The 21,639-nt window shown below is 40.3% G+C and overlaps 1 protein-coding gene across 1 annotated transcript in view; it reads right to left on the bottom strand.

Annotated features, from left to right (window-relative positions):
- Positions 1-21,639, bottom strand: part of Dock11 (dedicator of cytokinesis 11) — a 138,366-nt gene that overhangs the window by 100,199 nt on the left and 16,528 nt on the right. Inside the window, exons 7-12 of the mRNA XM_059251530.1 lie at positions 14,662-14,796; positions 11,964-12,141; positions 11,211-11,290; positions 10,012-10,095; positions 5,468-5,608; positions 4,133-4,345 (exon numbers count right to left, since the gene is read on the bottom strand). Coding sequence (XP_059107513.1) covers positions 4,133-4,345; positions 5,468-5,608; positions 10,012-10,095; positions 11,211-11,290; positions 11,964-12,141; positions 14,662-14,796 — 831 coding nt within the window. The remainder of the gene's footprint in view (positions 1-4,132; positions 4,346-5,467; positions 5,609-10,011; positions 10,096-11,210; positions 11,291-11,963; positions 12,142-14,661; positions 14,797-21,639) is intronic.

Here is a 21,639-nt window from a genome sequence, read left to right as displayed (position 1 = left end):
TACTGAACGGTTCACTCCCAATTCACACTGAATGCGGTGAAGTAGGAAGGAAGATCACACTTCGATGCTCTGCCTAATAGAAAATCTCACCAGCTGGGGCTGTGAAGATGGCCCAGCACTAAAGTGTTTGCCACACAAGCAGGAGCGCCTGAGTTTGACAGTCACATAAAGCCAGGAGTAGGTCTGTAATCCCAGTGCTGGGGAGGAGATAGGTCGATCTCTGGAGCTCACTGGCCAACCAGTCCAGCTGAATGGAAGAGCTCCCAGCTTCAGTGAGAGATGCTGATTCAAAAAAATTAAGTGGAGGGGTAGAAAGTTGGCTCATGCTCTTCTTACAAAGGCCAAGAGTTCAGTTCCCAGCACACATGTTGGGAATGGGGCTCACAACTGCCTGTATCTCCAGCTCCAGGAGCCTACATAGACACTCACACCCATTTGCCCATATATGTACACATCAACACACACGCAATTAAAAACAAAAAAATTAAAATCTCTTTAAAAAATAAGGTAGAGAATAATTGAGGAAGACACCATCAATGACCTTTGACCTCCACACCTGCACGCACACGTATATACACATACCCTCATGGACATATACAAGCAACACACACACACACACACACACCTTAAACCATATTATGGAAAACTCTGAAGTTTAAGAGCTTTTGTGCTGTCGATATAAAGGGAAGAAGCAGAGGCTCTAGAACTTGCCTGGTCTTTTTATACTGTTTAAAGGCACAAATGTGGACACAGGCAAAGTTACATCATTTTCTTTGAATGTGTGTGGAATAACAATGCCATCTTTTGTCTTTCCAAATGAAAAAAAAAAAAAACCTCTAAATACTGTTAGTGGTTTTTGTCTCTCAATTGAATAAACAAATTAATCTGAACATAATAATCCATCATTGGGTCTTTACCAAGTTTTATTTTCCTGTTTGGTATATTACCAAGTTTGTTAATACATTGCTTTATAGTCTTCAAAGCATTTCAGACACATCATCTCATTAGTTCCACATTGGAGCTGCTGAGTTTGACAGAACACAATAGAAAACAGTTGAAGAGGTTAGCAATGTCCCCTCCCCTCCCAAGTCAAAGAGCCTGGAGAAAGACTGGGCGATCGATTCCCAAGCAGCAAGAATGAGCAAACACGGAACAACCTATGTAAAATATGGATGAGGATGTAGACAGCCTGGGTTCACATTCTGGCACCATTCATCAGTTTAGGCAATTCACATCTCTTCTATACCTCGGGTTTCTAACCCATGAAATCATGGCACTAAGAGTGACAGTGATCTCAAAAACTTCTTGTATGGATTAAATGAAATAACGTACATTAGGTGTCTGGTTACCACTAGGGTGGCCCATCAAACGACGTCACGGTCACAGAACTTGGCTTCTGGTATCGCTAGAAACATGCTGCCTGAGCTCTAAGCTGGGCTAACAGACTGTTCAAGCTGCCCTTGCAGAAGGTATGCTTAGCACTGGACCTTGAGCCTAGTAGATTTTTAATTTTTAAATTATTTTTAAGGGGATAAGAGACAGTTTATTCTGTTATTGTGTCTGCCAAATATGGCCTGGTAACAAAGATTCAGGATACCCAAAATTCCATGTTTCAATGCGGTGACAATGTCGTGAAGGTTTCATAGAGACAGAACAAAGGAAGTCATAAAGTAATGCATATTTCAAATTCAGGCGTGGAGCCATCAGGAAGGTGGATTCCAGCAAAGTAAGAGAATCTGGGCGATGGCCTCAGATGCTGTCTGATGATGACATTCTTAGCCTTATGGTTGGTGAAAGCAATGGTCTGTTAGTAAATCCCAAAGTTTCACCTGCAACATTCAGGTCTTACATGTCTAGAGTGGTTTCCCATTTGCATTTATTTGCTTTTCTAAATGTTTCCTTTTCATTTTTCTTTCATTCCCAGTTTTTCATTTTCTCTCCTTTGCATTTTCTCCTTCCTTTCCCCTCCCCGTTTCCCTTCCTTCCTTCCCTCCTCCTCCTCCTCCTCTTTCTTCTTGTTTGTTTTTGGTTTTTCAAAGCAGGGTTTCTCTGTGTAGCTCTGGCTGTTCTGGATCTCGCTCTGTAGACCAGGCTGGCCTCTAACTCAGATCTGCCTGCCTCTGCCTCCCGACTGCTGGGATTAAAGGTGTGAATCGCTGCCACCACCACCTGATCCACTCCTTCCTTCTTGCCTGACTTCTCTGTTTCTATCTCCCTCCCTTCCTTCCATCCACCCATCTTGCTATGTTGGCCAAGCTGGCCTGGAGTTCTCAGGTCCAAGCAATCCCATTGCCTCAAGCCTCCCAAGTAGCTGGTGTACACTAGTGCGCCCAATTAAGTATAATTCTTGCTAATTAATTTATGCTTAACTATGCCTCACTATCTGTATGCTTTATCTCATTCCACCTTCATTTAAAAAAAAAAAATCGAAGGCACTAGTTATGTACATATTTAAAGGATTCAGAAGCAGAAGCTCGGAGATGTTTACACAGTGAGGAGATGGCAAAGAAGAGTGCACGCCCTGGCTTCCAGTATGTCACGTGATGCGGGTAGGTTAGAATAGTCAAGCCGATCATTAGTATTGCTATCATTTGCTGGGTACCTATTATTCCCCATTCCAGCCATCTTGGCATTTACCCACACTGATGCCAGCAATCAATATTACACTTTAATAATAGCTGGCAATTGATAAAAGCACATGCTCTCTCTCCTTTATATAAGGTCACTGTTATTGGTGCTGCCCATAGCAGGCACAGTGCACTGAGAAAACGTGTTGCACTAAGCAAGGTAGGTGTGCCTGTCACAGAGTGCTATAATGGCCCTAGGAAGCAGGAGCTGTCACTGCTTTCAGAGTAGAGAAGAAGGTCCAGAGGCATTTACTGTGTGTATGCATGTGTGTGGTGTGTGAAAATGTGTGTGTTCCCATGCATGTATGCTACACATGTGTGTGCATGGAGGAGCCCAATGTTGACATCAGGTGTCTTCTTCGATGGCTCCCCATTTTAAATCCTGGAGAAGGGTCCCTAACTGAACTCAGAGCTCGCCATGTTGACTAATCTGAATAGTCTCCTTATCAAGGAGATAATTTATAAAATGTGTTAAAATATATGTATGTAGGTGTGCAATGTACCATTATGATACCAAAAAAATTATGGATATCCTAACTAAATCAGTATATCATGTTAGCCTTTAACATGAATGTCACATATCAGTATCTGTACAGGATAAATAAGACAACAAATGCATAGAGTAGGTATAAGATATCATGAATATGATACAAATTTTATAAAAGTATTCAGAATTTATATATATTTATATAAACAACAGAAACATCTGGAAAGGTGTATGAAAAGAGTATTTCAGATGGGTGGTTACTTCTACTTTCTTCTTTATAGCATTTAGACTACATTTTTCCATAACAATATAATATTGTAATCAGAAGACAACAATTTTACCTGGGGACAAATCATTCTCTTTATTATCTGAGCATCTCTGTTCATATGACTCTCGCCACTCTGCCTCTGTGCCACACTCTCATTTCTATCTCATTATAAAAGTCCTTTGTGACCTCCATTCCAGTCACAGGTCAGAATGCCAAGGAACTGCGAGGCTCTTTCTAAAGGTAATTCTTGGCATCAGCCATTACAGGTGGGACACTGTGGTTTCATCCCTTTGCTTTCTCAAGAATCATTTTCAAAAGGAATTGTTATGCTCCATTAGAACTACCTACTTATAAGGGACATGAGAATGTAGGGTCAGTTTTTCTTCGGAGAATAAACATTTGTGGCACCTACTGCCACACCCAGAAGATCAAACCAGTGTGAATGAGTGTGTGTACATGTGTTCACATGTGTGTGTGTGTGGCTCTATATTTGCATTTTATTTCACAAAATATTTCCATTGACTTTCATTGCATGGAGCCACTACAAGATGTTATTCTGCCAATGTGTTACTAACATGTTCATTGCTTTCCATTTCCTCCTGCCAACCTCAGTCAGCAGAAGACCATCTGTGGATAGATCTTCTAAGAGGTGGGATGCCCTAAGAAAAATGCCTGGCACTATGAAGTAAGGCAAAAATGCTTCTCTTTCTTGTTCTGAATGCACTGCAAAAGCTAGCGTTCAACACTCACCTGCTTTATGTAGCATAACTGTGACTCGGCAATTCCATGGACGAGAGACTCAGGTGAATAGCCCTTTGCGGTCCCTTCATTGGCCAGTTGGGTCGAGGCGCCCCACAGCATTTCACGGACAGAGGGCGGGTTCAAGTCTACATGAAAGTCGGCTGAAATTTTACAATTGTTCTTTACATCAAATAAGGCGAGGTTGATGAAAAAGGGCTCAACCTAGGAATGAAGACAGTTGATATTTTAAAATTAAGACTTTGGGAGATAAACTGCAAAATGAGATTTTTCTGCAAGTTTGAGTTATTGTGTTACCATCCCAGTTCAATATTTAGTTAAAATTGCACCATTGTTATTCTGCAGAGAAGGAAAGGCATTCAGAAATGAAAAACTAATCAAATTTTAATTTTGTGTAGCGTAAATTCCCAAGTTATGAATTCCCAAAAATTTACAAGTCACATTTTTTAAAAGATGAGTAGAATCCAAAAGTTTCATCTAAAGAAAAACTGATCTATGATAAAATTTAAATCTCTACACATTTACTGATATGACTCCTAAAACAATGCTAACCTTATAGATCAGTTTTAAAAATTTCTGTCTGGTATATTGCAATGTACTAGACAAATAATGCTCTGCCCCATCAGCAAATTTGGAAGACATGATTCCTCCCTACAGATGGCATTTGAAAGCTGGTCACAAAGAGAAATTTCATGCCAGATGGCATAAAGATTAACCATTTACAGGCAGAAAAGTGCTTGGGTATATTTTAGCTACTTTGTGAAAGAATCAATCATTACACTTGGGTGTTTCGGAAACTAAAAACACAAAGATGAACATCAAATACAGTGTCTTTGAAGATTTGACATTTACAGAGGCAAGTATTTCTGACCGCCTGGATTTATGATACCTAATATTTACACAGAGCAAAGGTGAATTCCACTCTATAGAGCAGTAAGTGAGTCTAGCAGGCTGCATAGCATCTGTGTCTCACCGGGGCTTGGGGATACTCATTCATTGCTATGAACCAATTTTCCAAAAGAATTCCTATTCCTTAGTCAAATCCAGTGTGAGGGAGATTTTTTTCCAGGTTCTGCTCCTGAAAAGGAAGCGCCTTCTCCATCTGCTACTCTAAGTAGGTAAGACTTGCAGGAATCCTCTCAAGATGAGAACACATGTGTATTTTGGCCAAAGAAAGAGATGAAATTCTTCCTGTCAAACTTATCATAGTATGTAACAGTGGAATTTTCGTCCTGCCAATTAGTCCTTAGTCATTTAAAAAAAAGAAAGAAAAGTATTTCTTTACTTTGCTGGATTCAGGGCAGTAGAAAGAAAGGTCATACATACATTTGTGGGTGGTCCTTTTGTATTGTCTCCGATGTGACCCAAGATGTTGAAAGTTAAATCATGGCAATTCACCAGGAAACGCTTGGTGCACTTTTCTTCAAACGGCTTTACATCAGGCTCAATTCCTGAAAAGTCCAACCTCTACAAAACAGACAGTCTGAGTTATCTAAAAAGACAGGATTCATAGTGACACTGATTGATACAGATTCAGATCGGTATAGTAGAGATGGCAGCAGAGTCCAATAGCTCTCTGTCCAGTCTCCACTGAACCCTTCTAATGCTTCCAGTCAACCAGTTTCAGGAGCCCTTACAGCAGCTTCCAAGTACTGACAGGGAATTCCTGGAGGCAAAGGCTGAGAACGGTCACTAAGGCAACGAACACATCAGAAATCCACACCTTGACCTACAAACCCCTCCCCCACACAGCACGACTCCCTTTCCTCCCATTCCCCACATTTGTGGCCCTGTCTTTTACTATTTTTGCCTTTCCCCCTCATTTTACTGTTCCAAATCACACATCCCTCCTTGGTTCTTTTTCTGTCTAGTACATCTAGTGCCTCTGTCACCACAGGGTCTTTGTGCTTGCTGCTCTACAAGGAACTCTGCCCCCAGGGAGCTGTGTGGCTTGCTCCATTCTTTCCTTCAAGTTTCTCTCATCAACTGGCACTTGAGAAGGGAAGTATTTCCCCAACTTCCTGTAAAAAAAAATGCATACTGACAGTCTACACTTCCTTTCTTGGATTTATCTCATATTTTTAGTATGCATTTATTTGGCTTTCTTCTTGTTTATAAAATATATCCTCAAAGATGGTAGAATTTGTTTCCTTCACAAGCCCTTCAGGAGGTCAGGGGACAGGAACAGGTATGAAAGCCTACAAGAATCACACAGTGGTGTCAGACAGCAGATCACAAAGACACTGATGTTAAAAACTCTGTTGTGGCATACAGATGAATGATAGATTGGGGGGAGTGAGTAGAAATGAGTAATTCATGTAGGGATGTTTTGAGTTTGAGGTGATTAGTGGGTGACTGGAAAACTAGGGGAGGTCTGGGCTGAAGATAAGGATTTGAAAGTCATTGGCATCTAAGGGTGAGAGGCAGCCAAGGAGGCCAGGGAGACCTCCTACATTTCAATGATGGGCAGAGAGAGAGGCCCTGCCTACAAGGGATAAACATGAGCTCAGTTGCTAACAGAACTGAGGGATGTACCAGAACTGCCACAAAGATGTATGTCTTTACAAGTACTTGTAGTTCAAGATAAATACAACTCTTAAACAAAAGATACTGAGAGTCAGTTCCTCTGAGTAGGGCAGCATCTGTGTCTCCTCAGAGAAAACTCAAGAAAACTCCCCAGCTCCCAAGGCTCACACAGTCTAAGTACCTCTGTCCATTTTCTTTGCAAAGAGGAAGCCAAGTATAGATTATGGGACAACTTATACTTTCATTAAGACCATAGGCACAGTACGCAAGAAGTGACACAAAAGGAATTTGATCAGAGACTACTGCCAATAAGGAAAAGTCAAGCCAAGAAACATAAGAAAGTTCTCAGTTACCTAAGCAGCCCAAGCCAAGACAGGTGTTATACCTGAAGACTCTTAGATATTACAGCTGCTTTGACCCAGCCTGTGTCTCTAACAAAACTCCTCTTGAAAGGGCGTAGTGCATAAAATTTGTACCTGAATGCATGGTTTTCTCTCTCTGAGTCTATTTATCTACAAAAATAATGCAAGTGTGGGACTAGGCAGCTCCCTTTTGAATGCTTATCTACGGAGCCAGCGGAAGCAAGTCATTGCCACGGAGATGAGGTCTAATTTCTGCCCATTTATCTGCTCTCTTTTCTGTCTTACTCAGGCAGTGGAATGTGGGGTAACTGGCCCAAAGTGCCTCCAGCCCCCAAATCCCTTCCTTTCTAAGGCCCCCAAGTACAAACGTTGAGACATATGGCCTTCCCCAGCAGTTCAAAGTTGGAGCCATGCCCCTTCAAAGTAGCACTTTATTATTCCCTAAGGTCACAGACAAAAATCTTATCTCTCTGTGTTGAAATGTGAGCAAAAGAGGAAGTTGAAATTATGGGTTAGTATTTCACCTTTTCTACTTGACACAACATGAATTCGTCTGTGGTGAGATGCCCTTCCACAATCAACATTAAATTCAAGTTCTTTGTGCTTAAAGATTCATCACCACTGTGGGTTTTCTCTCACTGTAGCTCACCGATAAACACAGAATCAGTTCAGTTTCATGACCACAAAAACACTACACCACAAGTTTTTAAAGATGCTGGATTTAGTTTCAACCACTGTCAATTGCCTCCTTTGTACTCAGTCAAAGAGCCTGACATGTCCAATTAGAGCCCAGTCACCCAGGGCAATCGAAGGCTCAGTCATGCTTGCAACAAGTACATTTCTGAAGGAGAATCCCAGAGGCTGCCATCTCTGAAACTCCTCACTATTCTAGTTTTTTTTTTTTTACATTTACTTACTATGTGTTCCTGTGTGTGTGTGTGTGTGTGTGTGTGTGTGTGTGTGTGTGTGTACACACACACACATGAAGGTCAGAGGACAGTTTTCTGAAGTTGATTCTCTCCTTCCACTTTTAAATGGGTTTCAGGAATTTAAGTCATCAGGCTTGGTAGCAAGCACCTTTACCAACTGAACCATCTCACCAGCATATATGTATGTATGTATGTATGTATCTATCTATCTATCTATCTATCTATCTCATAACTGACATTAAAACAATATATAAAACTGTTATGAGGAAAACAGAAAATGTTTTGTTTTTAATTAATTTGCTAGGGCTAGGATTGCTAGGTAAAGTGCCTACTGTGCACGCGCGAGGACCTGAGTTGGGGAGCCTAGCTATTCACATAAAAAGCCTGATCCAGAGCTGGAGGAGAGCACGGAGACAGGAGACAGGTGGCTCCCAGGGGCTTGCTGGCCAGTCTAGCTACAACAGTGAGCTCCAGGTTCAGTGAGAGATCCATTTCAAACTATAAGGTGGGGAGGTTGCTCCAAGTCAAATTGTGGTCTTCATGGGTGCACAGAAAGGTGCACACATACCCTCCCTTGGACACATTCATACACCACACATGCACACCACACAGTATCAGTTTTACATGGTAATTTTATTAATGAATGCATCATACGTACACACTTTTTCAATTTTAAGCCACATTTAAAAGTCAATTAGAGAGCTCTATGAAGCATAAAAAAAAAAAGAAATAACAAAATCAGTTTTCCTCAAATTATTTTATACTTTCCTAATATGTTTTTACTGGACTAAAAACTGCTATGCTCGTGTAATATTTTTATTTAAAACAAAATCAAGCCAGGCAGTGGTGGCGCAAGTCTTTAATCCCAGCACTCAGGAGGCAGAGCCAGGCGGATCTCTGTGAGTTCAAGGTCAGCCTGGTCTACAGAGCGAGATCCAGGACAGGCACCAAAGCTACACAGAGAAACCCTGTCTCGGAAAACCAAATAAATAAATGAATGAATGAATGAATGAATGAATGAATGAATAAATAAATAAATAAATAAATAAATAAATAAAACAAAATCAAGATGGTTCAGTGGGTAAAGGCACTACCATCCAAGCCAGACAACCTAAGTTCAATCTCCAGCACCCATTAAGGGCTAAAGGAGATGACTGACTCCACAAAGTTATCTTTTGACTTCCACATATGTGCCATAGCATATCTGCCTACACAAATCTCTCTCTCTCTCTCTCTCTCTCTCTCTCTCTCTCTCACACACACACACACACACACACACACACACACACACACACACGCACACGCACACGCACACGCACATGCACACACACACAATAATAATAATAATAATAATAATAATAATAATAATCTGTTTAAAAAGTTTCATATAGAAAACGGGGAAAGAAAACAAAAATTCACTCCCCCAAATAATTTTGTGAAATATTCTTAGTTAGGAAAACTATCCAAATAGTCATATACTATATACTTTTCCTGTTTTATATGCCAACATCAAGTAGAGAAAATCCGTATTTCATTAAATTCAGTTCTCTTTGTATTACAGATGTTCAATGCCACTAGATCACAGCTGTACATAATGGATTCAGAGAACACTGAAATCATATTTAGGCATTATTAAATTATCCATGGTGAGCAGCAAGATGAAAGGATCTAAGGGACTGAAAAAAGATATACACATTCTGTCCCATGCTATTAACAGTCCTCTTGAATGGGGAGTCAGAACACATGTTCAAAGTAAGTAAAGCGATTCTAAAACAATCTGTTACCCCTATTGCTGAACAAAAATCAATGATTTCAATATTTCACTAATGGTTTTGTTGTTGTTGCTGGGGGGAGGGGGAGTTGTTTTGGTTTTTTTTGAGAAAGGGTTTTGAGACTGTGTAGCCCTGGCTGTCCTGGAACTCACTCTGTAGACTAGGCTGGCTTCGAACTCACAGACATCCACCAGCCTCTGCCTCTCAGTACTGGGATTAGAGGTGTGAGCCACCCAGCTCCAGTTCACTGATGATTATTTGAATTAGAAATATTTCAATACCTGAACCTCCGAGTCGAAAGAGAAGAGATTCTGTCTTCCATCTCCTCTACTGAGTTTGTTCAGCTGTTCTGTTTCTCTGCCATACTAGAATTTAAAAAATACGTAACATTGCTGCAGTTCCTTCAAAAGAATACTAAATGCCAGTTAATTCTATCGTTTATACAGATCAGTGACACAATATGCTACTCTTTGCTTCCATGTATGTAATATGGCTTAAAAATCCTTGATTGGCTGGGGAGTCACCATCACTGAGACTAATAATAAGCTATATATCTAATTATTGTACATTTCCATAATGTCTAAAATACTCTACATTTTGTGCTCATTATAAAAAAAAATCCAAAAGTCTTGGGATGCAAACAAGAAATAAAAGAGAACAATGCCATATTTGACATCTCCATAGTGCTAGTCGAGAGTTATCATATACAATTCTATTGTCTTAGGGAAGATAATGACCACACATCTACCATGACTGAGAAACACAAAAAGGATTCAACTAAAATCCACAAAATCATAGAAAGCACAGACCATGGGGTCATGAGTAGGTTGTGATATTTTAAAGATGTTTTTAAATTTTAAGAGAGGGGTAAATTTAAAACAGAAAACCAGGACTAAGTTTCTATAATTAGTCCAGGGAAATGAATAACGTAAAATGTAAGTAGGCTCAAAAAAGATTGAAATGAATAAACTTATAACTTCTAATTAATTATAACATAGAGCACAGAGGGAATATACATTCTACTAAAATACACATGCTAATAAGTGTCTACTTTCAAAATTCGTTCATTTCAAACTCCACAGAGAAGGATAAATAACACAAACAATAGCTGCTCACCAAAGTAATTTACAGGAGAAATCAGCATGTGTCGTTGGACTGAATACCATATGCATTAGCCCATTGAAAGTATTTATTTAATGATATATATGAATCAAATTGAATAAAAATAGATAAAATTAATAAGGTTACAAAAGTTTAGAAGTTTGTGTAATTGCATGGTGTCTAGGAAAAAATTTTTTTCCATGCTGAGAGTAGGCTACCAAGTCCATCATTGGAATGTACCCTTTTTTTTCCAGCCTGTTTAATCAGTTTGGTGAGGTGCTGAACTTGAAAATGACATTTCCAAATGGAATCCAGCACTAAAACCTTACTAGCCTGCCCTGCATTATGTCAGTGGAAGACAAGCTGCCATAAGAGATACCTTCATCAGTTCCGGATGCATGCTCCTTTCCAAACTGGCCATGATGTTCTCGGCTTTTCCTTGGCTGCTAGTTTCATCATCTGCAAATTCATTAAAAGCAGATGTTCCAAACCATACAGACCATTACTAATCACCTAAGAGAACTATCCTCTCCCCCACCCCATCCTCTTCTATGAGATTTATGGCAAAGAATTGTGATTATGAAAGCACAGGGGAAACTTTAACGGCCTTTTGAAAATCTGCCATGACTTTCCTATCCATTTCAGCACGGTTGCATTTTAAGTGTCGGGTACCATGCAGTACCAACACTTTTAAAAGCCTAGCCTGTAGTCACTCTTCATGAAGAAGCAGGTTGGCCTTTGTTGTTAAGGCTGTATCTTCACCTAGCACAAAGGACATTCCCGTGGATTAAAGATGAGGAGCTTAGCCGGGGGGTGGGGGTGGTGGTGGTGGTGGTGGTGGCGGTGGTGGTGGTGGTGGCGGCGGTGGTGGTGGCGGCGGCGGCGGCGGCGGCGGCGGCGGCGGCGGCGGCGGCGGCGGCGCACGCCTTTAATCCCAGCACTCGGGACCAGCACTCGGGAGGCAGAGGCAGGCGGATCTCTGTGAGTTCGAGGCCAGCCTGGGCTACAGAGTAAGTTCCAGGACAGGCGCAAAGCTACACAGAGAAACCCTGTCTCGAAAAAAAAAAGAAAAAAAAAAAAAGATAAAGATGAGGAGCTTACTCTCAAGAATGAATCATTTCAAAACTCTTACCTTGTACCGCTTCGACTGTCTCCTTTTTCTCTTGCACTAAGCTGTCAGTATTGATCTGAATAATCTTTTTCAGCGTTATCAACCATTCCTCCATTTCCTGCTCAGTTTCAGCTGCCAGATAATGGCTATACTTATCTAACATCTTGAGTTCAAAAGCATGCCGGCGCATTTTGGGGCACTAGAAAAGGGGAAAAAGGAAAACACCTGTTCAATTAGATTAGCCGCCCTTTTTAACATTAATTGCATTCTTTTATTTATTTTTACCTCAGCTCAGTCTATATGTACACCAACATGTCCACAAAATCATTGCTTCTTTCAATGAGGTACAGACACGCTAGACCACATCAAACCTATCTTTGGTCCTCCTCCCAGGACTGAGCAAAATGGAGTAAGGAAAAAGTGAGCATAAATCATTGAAGGCCTTTGGGACCCTTCACATTTAGAAAACCAAACCACCACCATTAAAACAAGGACACATTTTGCTATCTTCATTCACAAATTTTCCTTGCTTTATTTACACTTTTCAAAACTAGGTGTTAGAAGCAAGTTAAAATGTGACCTGAAACAAATACAATGCTTCCTTTATATTTCCTCATTAACACAGATATGTGGTTCACTTCAACATGCACAGTATCAAATAGTATCACGAGGGTAAAAGAAGGCCATAACTGTTTTACATCAAACTGTGACTCTCAACAGGATGCCAAGTGGCCCACACTGAACATTAGAATAGAAGGAAAAGAAAAACCCTTTTTTTTTTCTGGCTTCAAATCCTAATAACACTTTTTACCACCTTCTCTGTCGTGACAAAAGAAATTACCCCCTCTTTTGTGCCTCAGCACAAATCAGTGCCTCGGCAAGCATTTCAAGAAAGGCTCATAAATCAATAATTCTCCACTGCATGGTCATTATTTAAGAAGAAATCATCGAAGTTCCTCCTTTTTGTCTTCAAAGAATGGAAAAGGGTGAAATTAAAGCAGCGTAGCAAGCCATAAAGATTTACACATTTGAAAACACCAGGGAGGGGAATCAGAAATTGATGACTGTGGGAGAACGACGAAGAAAGGTCACTGGAAGAGGGCTGATTGAAAAACTCCAGCAATCTTGTGTGCCTTTCTCTGCTTCCAGTCAAATTAAAAGATGCGATTATCATTTATTTTCAAAAGCACCTTGGGCTGGGGCTGATGCTCAGAGGTAGAGCCCTTGCCAGGTATACTCAAGACATGAAGTTCAAGGCTCAGCTCTGTGCACACAAAACCAAACCAAATAAAAAGCATGTTGAATTACATAGATGGTTACAGTTTTAAAATTTTTCATTTGAACCTCATGGCAATCTTATTGGATAGAGTGTGGCAGATATTATTAATCTGACATTACAGTTTTGAAAATATTCCAATAAATTGAAATTATTGAATCAGTCACCCTTGCCTCTTCATTAGCTCAATGCTCCTATTTGAATCACAGTGCCGCAATGTCCCTCTCCCAGACTTACCATTCAAATAATTTCTCTGCCTTCTCATTTCCACCTGACCTTTGTCTGTCTCCAGTAATCCAAATCAATAAACACTTGCTAACTCCCTAAGGTGTGCACAGCCTTGTTAATTATTATAGGAGTTACAGGAATGAGTGAGACAGGGTCTTTGCAATCCAACCCCCCAAAAGGAAGAAAACACAATTTCATGTGTGATTTTGATAAAGGAAGCAGCCCCGGGGAAGCCCAGAGGACACTGGGCTGGATTGGACCAGTGGAAAAGCTAGTGAGGAAGGAGACAGAAAGCAATGCAAGGTTGAAAGGGAATTGAAGGCTTTGTGTCAAAATAAAACATGAGTTAGGGATATTGTGTAGTACGCACAAAACTCTAGGTTCAACTCCCAGCATCACAAAAAGAAATAAAAAAGAAACAGGGAAGCCACAAACCTGCCTTAACTCCATGGAAAACACAGCTGGTTGTGATCAGAACAGAGATGTATAGAGAGATGCAAAGGAATAAAACTAGACAATAAGTTAAAGGCATATCACCATGAGCCTTGAATCCCATGGGAGGAGCTTTAGATGTTCCTCTGCGAGACAGGAAATCAAGACCCAAAGGTTTTGAAAAGACAAGTATAGGAGCCACTCTATGTCTCAGGAAGATGGACTCAAGTAAAACAGTAAATTGGGAGTTAGGAAGGCAAGACTTGGGGGTAGAAAGATGGCTCAGTGTTTAGGAGTATCAACTGTTTACACAGAGGACCTGAGTCCAGTTCTCAGCATCTGCTTTAGGCAAGGTATATTTGCTTATAACTCCAGGGGAATCCAATGCCCTCCTCTGGCCTCCACAGGCACCTGCACTCATGTGCACATATCCACATACATGAATAAACATAATAAAACGTAATGATAAAAAAGAAATCATTAAAAAATTGAAAAATGGCAAAATTCTAAGGTAGGCAGTATACAAGGGATACCTAGAAAAAAATCAGGGAAAATTCAAAGAAAATGCAAATCAAGAAGCACTTTTGAGTCAGACTCGAAGGATTTGATAAACTTTTAAATACTGAGAAGTGGTGTACTGAGAAGATTTAGAGATTTCAAATACAGGTGTTTGGGGGCATGGAGATGCCATCAACCAAGAGGGGAAAAAATGCTTAGATTTTTAATAGTTCATCAACAACCCACTTGGAGAAAGAGAAAGAATGATTACTGTGACAGCCTTACCTGAACAACATCAATGCAGGCATCCAAGTAGATACAACCTTTAGACTCTTTGGAATTTTTCTCATCTTTATAAGAATTGAGGATATATGAACCATCAGGAAGTTGAGTCAAGTAAAAGTAACGTCTCTTGAACACCTAAGAAGGAGAAATGCAGCAAAGATCCACTTGTAACATATCCTCAGGGCAGAAGGGCTGTTTATTTTAACTAAAAACCTTAAACATCTTGCCAGCCACCATATCTGAACAATTGTCAGACAATCTCCAGAAATTGTTAAGCATCGGTTTCTGGGCTGGTGAGAAGGCTTGGCATGTTAAGGCACTTGACATCAAGCCTGTTGACCTGAGTTTGATACCCAGGACTCACATGGTAGAAGGAGGGAACCAACTCCTGAAAGTTGTCCTCTGACCTCTACACATGTGCTCTGGAAAGCATGTACCCATACGTATACACTCAGGCATCTCTCTCTCTCTCTCTCTCTCTCTCTCTCTCTCTCTCTCTCTCTCACACACACACACACACACACACACACACACACACACACACAGGCACTAAATAAATAAGTAAATAAATAAATAAATATTATGCCTAACTTTGTTTATTTCTTTAAAGATACTATGGAGTCAAGTAATTTACCCTTAGATAATCAAATATAGAGAATAGTGAATATTTTACACTTTAAAATGTATAAAGCACTTTTACATCTGAATCACTGGCCTCTTTACCCAGCATCCTTTTCCATCTAACTGCAAGCCCCAACTGGATCTTTTCCAATTTTGTCTCATCATCACAAATGCAGGTATTAAAAGGCATACACATTTACATCACCTTGATATCATACGTCACTTACAGCTCCTGCAAACCCCACTTACAGCTGCCTCACCAATTGCCTCAGTGCTGAAGTTTGAATCAAGAGGCCAAGGGGACCGCACCATGTGATCAGAGATGGGAGTAACCTGTTGCTACAACTCCCAGCAAAGCGCACAGGAATGAGGAAAAAGAGGAAGACCACCTGAATTCCTTCATGTTCTCCCTGAAAACATTCCCACAGAGCACAATGAGCAAAGGAGATTACAAACACTTTGATGTTTCTACGCTTTTTTTTTTTTGAATGGATCAGAAACCATAGGCTGTGTGTCAAGCATCGGTCAGAGCGAAAGTAAAACTTACTCCAGTCGTAACTCCTCAGGATGGTGGGTCTAAAACCACTTCAGAATGAGAATGGTAGCCGAGACAGAAAAACAGACTCCAAGTGATTACTGAGGAAATACACGCTTACTCACAAAAGTTGTTTAAGATTTAAGCTTGCGATTTACAACCAGCCATCTGACAATCAATATGATCTATGATCTGATATTTAAAGGACTCATGAAAAGAGCATTATTTGACGTGATCATTCATACCAACTACTTAAACTTCTGGCAAAGCATCTCGAAACACCAACAATCTATTTCTCCATAGCATGAACAAGTAAAATTAGACAGATGTGTTATGGGGTATTTCGTTTTAGAAAAAAAAAACCAGTAAAATAATAATAATGCTTACAAACATTTTGGACTTGTTTAAGTATCATCTATTTGTGAATGAATACAAAAAATGTACTAGTATGAGGGAGCCCTTGCCAAGTCAGACTGATAAATGCTACAGCTTCTATTTCAGGTAGTAGCCATATGGGCTATATGGTATCCGCAGAAGGGAGAGCAAGCAGAAAACACCAGCTTGTTCTTTAGTGCCTCAACTATATGTTACTTTACTGAGACACAGAAAGAGAGTGTGCTTGTAAGTTCATTTATGTCTTTTTATATTTATACGCAAATGGAGTAGCCTTTAAAGTGCCTGGGGCCAGAGAAGCATTTTAGATTACATTCTTAAACTGAAAATCTGAAGTCAGTGAATTTAGGATTTTTCAGATTGGAGGTAACTCAAGTATTTCATAGATATGAATACATATTTAATATGTATAATTATAATAACATAATTATACCATTGTAATATAATGTAATGCATATAATACATATTTAATTAACACACATTTGTGTTTATAAAAAGGAATCTATATTAATATGCAAGAAAAATGTTAAACAAAATGACTACTATATCCAGGCATGTTGGCACATGCCTGTAATCCCGGTACTCAGGAGGCAGAAGGATCAGGAGTTTAAAGTCTTCCTTGGCTATACAGTGAGTTCAAGGTCAGTCTGGGTTATATGACATCCTGTCTCAAAAACAACAAAATTGGTGATGATATTATTTACATTTATGAATTTTTCATGACAATGGTTCACATCTTTTAATAAAATAATGGAACCAGAAAACCTAAAATTACATACCGAGCTTATTTTAAATGAATAATTTACTGAGCATTGAGACTTTGTATAATTATGACTTTTTAAAAATTTATGACATTAATTACATGAGAAAAAAACAATATATCTTCTAGGCAAAAAGAATACGATTTAAAAACCTTGCAACTCAATTAAAACTTTAATTGTGACCAAATCTAAAGCTAAAAGTGTATAGATTCAGTGATGCAGCTGGCCGAATCTGCTGGCAAAACCCACAAGTCAACCACAAAGAGAGGATAGAGAAAGAAAGACAGAGCAAAACATGTGTGGCCTAGAGTCAAATTACAGTGTGCACAAATGCTGTCGAATACAGCTGTCTCACCAAGCAAAGACATTCTGCAGCCGTCACCACTTCCAAGATTAGTGGAAGGATGTGAAATTATAGGAAATCACACCCCACCCCCCACGCCACCCCCACCCCCGTAACACAGCAATTACACCTCGTAGTGACACAGTAGGTAGCTCACAGCTCAGAGAGAGCATTTTCATAAAAGAGCACTTGGAAGGAGCAGATGTCTCAAAGGCTGAGGATCTTGACCCTCACATCCAGGATTCCCTGTGACATTGTTCTGGAGGCTGCTTCTTTAAGTCTCCTCACTTGTAACCTGATTGGACCAGACTAGGTGATCTGGGAGATCATTTGTCAGACTCTACAAACTATTTTACTGAACATGAACAAGTTACACATTAGCTTTCCTAGGCTGACAGTCCACCCCCCCCACACACACACAAACACTTAAATGTGAGATGGCCCATACATTAAATGTTCACCAAACAAGTTACACATCAGCTTTCCTAGGCTGACGGTCCCCCCACACACAAACACTTAAATGTGAGATGGCCCATATATTAAATGTTCACTGAACAAGTTACACATTAGCTTTCCTAGGCTGACGCCCCCCCCCACACACACAAACACACTTAAATGTGAGATGGCCCATACATTGAATGTTCACCGAACAAGTTACACATTAGCTTTCCTAGGCTGACGGTCCCCCCCACACACACACACACAAACACTTAAATGTGAGATGGCCCATACATTAAATGTTCACCGAACAAGTTACACATTAGCTTTCCTAGGCTGACAATTACCTCTGCACACACACAAACACACACTTACACGAGACAGCCTATATATTAGAAGCACACTGTTTGCACATCAAAGAATTGTTTTGTTTGCTCTTTTTTGAAATGGAGGTCCCACTGCATTGCTCAGGATGACCTTTTATTCCTGGTTCAATTGATCCTCTTGCCTCAGATTCCAGAGTAGCTGTGACTACATGGGTGTGACACTGTGTGGCTTAGGAATTGTTTTTAAGTCATCCATGTGTAGAAATCAGTTTGTGAATGAACAACAGATCAGGAGATGGTTATGATCTCTTCTCATTCTAAATTTCAATGATGTATCTGTTTTTTAAATAATTTTTTAAATTATTTTTTATGTGTATGGGTGTTTTGCCTCCATGTATGTATGTGCACCACTTGCATGCCTAGTGCCCACAGAGGCCAACAGAGGGCATCAGATCCCCGGAACTGGTGTTACAGATAGCTTAGAACATGATGCATATGACCTCAGGTTACCGTGTGTGTGTGTGTGTGTGTGTGTGTGTGTGTGTGTGTGTGTGTGTGTATGTGTTTTCAATTGCTCTCCATCTTACTTTTTGAGGCAGGGTCTCTCAGTGAACCTGAATCTCCCAGAGTTGGCTGCATTGGCTGACCAGCAAGTACCATGATCCTCCTGCTTCTGCCTTCTGGATGCTGGGATTACAAGGACTGCAGCACTGGCTTTTGTACATTGGTTCTGAGGGATCCCATGCAGCTCCTCATGCCATCTCCCGAGCCTGCACCTGTATAGCTAATCACACTGCTCACACTGGTTTACCTGCAATACTGAAGAACCCCAAAGGAACTCCTTTAAGTCTTTTCTCTTCCTGCCTTTAGCTTTAGCAAGGGATCCTCTTGCCTGAACAGTCACACAATTCCCCCTGCTTTCTTTCAGGACTGTACTTGAGCCTCATCTCCTTGGACTGGTTTTCTGTAGGTACCTCTAAACATTGGAGCATTCTTCTGCAGTGTGAACTCTATGTAAATCTACCTCATTCATCTATCTCTTCTTTAAAATTTACTGTTTCTTTCTAGACTATTAAGGTAAGTTATTTAAGTCCAAAATAATGCTTATAACTCACTAAAGTTTTTCAAAAGGAAAAAAATAAATAATTCATCCTCTAACATATCAAATTCATTCAATAGAGTGATATTTCTCTGTAATACAAACATCCTTCACTTCCTCCTTGCCTTTATTATCTGTCTTAGACAGTGATCACAGATGACAATTCTCCATCTTACTTAATGAGAAGCATTTTTCTCATTAAGAGTAGTCTTTTCAGGAGATTAAGCCAGACAGCAAGCTGGAAGAGCTGATTATCAGGAATCAGGTCATGTCAAGTCTTTTAAGGCCCTGAAATGTTGGGACAGTAACCTTTTGGACCTCTTCTGGACCAAGCACAAAGGTCATTTGTCACTTGGTTGCATCAAAGATAGAAGACTGTTGTAGAATATTATTTTAAGATGTGTTACATTTGTTTATGCTGTGAACATTTGTTTAATGATGCAAAGATGTGTTGCATTCTTTTATGTTGCATTTGGTTAACTCTGTGAAGCTGTTACTTTGCCTGTCTAAAACACCTGATTGGTCTAATAAGAGCTGAACAGCCAATAGCAAGGCAGAAGAAAGGATAGGCAGGGCTGGCAGGCAGAGAGAATAAATAGAAGGAGAAATCTGGGAGGAAAAAATAAATGAGAGAAGGAGGAGGACATCAGGGGCCAGCCACACAGCCAAGCAGCAGGCTATTGTGAAAGAAGTAAAGAAAAGAAATTATTCAGAATAGAGAAAGGTAAAAGCCCAGAGGCAAAAGATATATGGGATCATTTAAGTTAAGAAAAGCTGGCTAGGAACAAGCCATGTTAAGGCCGGGCATTCCTAAGTAAGAATAAGTCTCCGTGTATGGATTTATTTGGGAGCTGGGTGGTAGGGCCCCAAAAGAGTCAAAGAGTAAACACAACAACAGAAGACAAGCAGGAACGGTAGTGTACCTAGTACCCTGCCTTCCAATTAGGAAAACCTTTTATCATCTTATATAACAAACCACAAGGGTGTCTGGCTATGTGTGTTGCCTAGAGTGGGGATACATCCTCTACAATATAGGAACCAGAAGTCCTAAGACGGATGCTCTAAAGGCTAAGGGACAGGACAGGAGGGCCAGCAGCAATACAGAAATGAGGCAGGTGGATCTGCTTAACTGAAGTATTAAACTAAACAGCACTGATCAGGAGGAAGCAGGATCCTGAGACAGAGGTGGGAGGATTACAAATTCAGGACCAGCCTGGGGCTGTATTATGAAACTCTTGCCTCAAAGGAAAAGGGGGTAGCAAGAGCCACGATGAGTCTCAGAACTGTTCTAAGCAAACAAGGAAGAAACAGTAGGGAAGAAAACCCCAAGACTTTATACAAAAAAAAAAAAAAAAAAAAAAACTGACTTATACTTAATTATACTAGAATGGCAAGAACTTGGTCTTTCTGGAGAAGCCCTCCAGAAGCTGGCAACTTATCACTCATCTCTCTCCATATCATTTTATACTCCTATCATGTTTTAATAGACTCCATAATTCTACATTGGGGGGGGCTCCCCGGAATCAAGTTCATTTTTCTTGAATAATTCTATCATAGCTAAGCACTGGAAATTTTTTAAACCAATTTGAAGCAAACCATAAAAGAGGGTAGCTACAACCCTCCCTCATCATTGCAGATACATTTTTTTTCTCAGACATATTTCAACAAAGATGGCCTTGCTCAACTTCCTTCTGTCCTTCCCTCCTGTTTCTTCTTCCTCCTTCTCTATCTTTTTATTTTTGAGACAGGGTCTACTCTACAGCCCAGACTGGCCTTAATCTCAAGGTGATATTCCTGCCCCAATCCTCAAGTTCTAGGCTACAAGCAAGAGCCAGCACATCCAACTTTTTTTCTTGCTTAAACTTTTGATGGTATCACATTTCTTGCCTGACCTCTCATAATCCTCCTAATATAAAATAACACTGACTGGCATGCTTCCTGTCTTATGGTCCCTGACTAAGTGCTTTGCTCACATACACAACTCTGTACGGTGCCCACCATCCTCATCACCACATCACAAAAGAGAAACTGTGGCACAGAAGGATACTGGGGAGCAAATCAACTTACTCTAGCATGGCTATCAGACCTCCTCTAATATGTGCTCTCTATATCTCTATATACTGCAGCCACACCCATATTCTCTCTTGGGACCCCCTTCTTCAAGGCCTGGCCATCTCAGACCCCATGTTCATACAGTTGGTATCTGAACAATCATTAACTAATTATTTTTATTATTTTTTGAGACAAGGTTTCTCTGTGTAGTTTTGGTGCCTGTCCTGGATCTCACTCTGTAGACCAGGCTGGCCTTGAACTCACAGAGATCCACCTGCCTCTGCCTCCCGAGTGCTGGGATTAAAGGCGTGCACCACCACCACCTGACTAAATAATTATTTTTATTGTGTGTCTCACATCTCCAAAGAGGTCCTAAGCCCTAAGGGGCAAATGTGATACTTCTGTCTACC

This window comes from Peromyscus eremicus, chromosome X (assembly GCF_949786415.1).
Source record: "Peromyscus eremicus chromosome X, PerEre_H2_v1, whole genome shotgun sequence".
Lineage (NCBI taxonomy): Eukaryota > Metazoa > Chordata > Mammalia > Rodentia > Cricetidae > Peromyscus > Peromyscus eremicus.
Note: the sequence above shows the minus strand (reverse complement) of the source record. Positions and strands in the feature narration are given on the sequence as shown.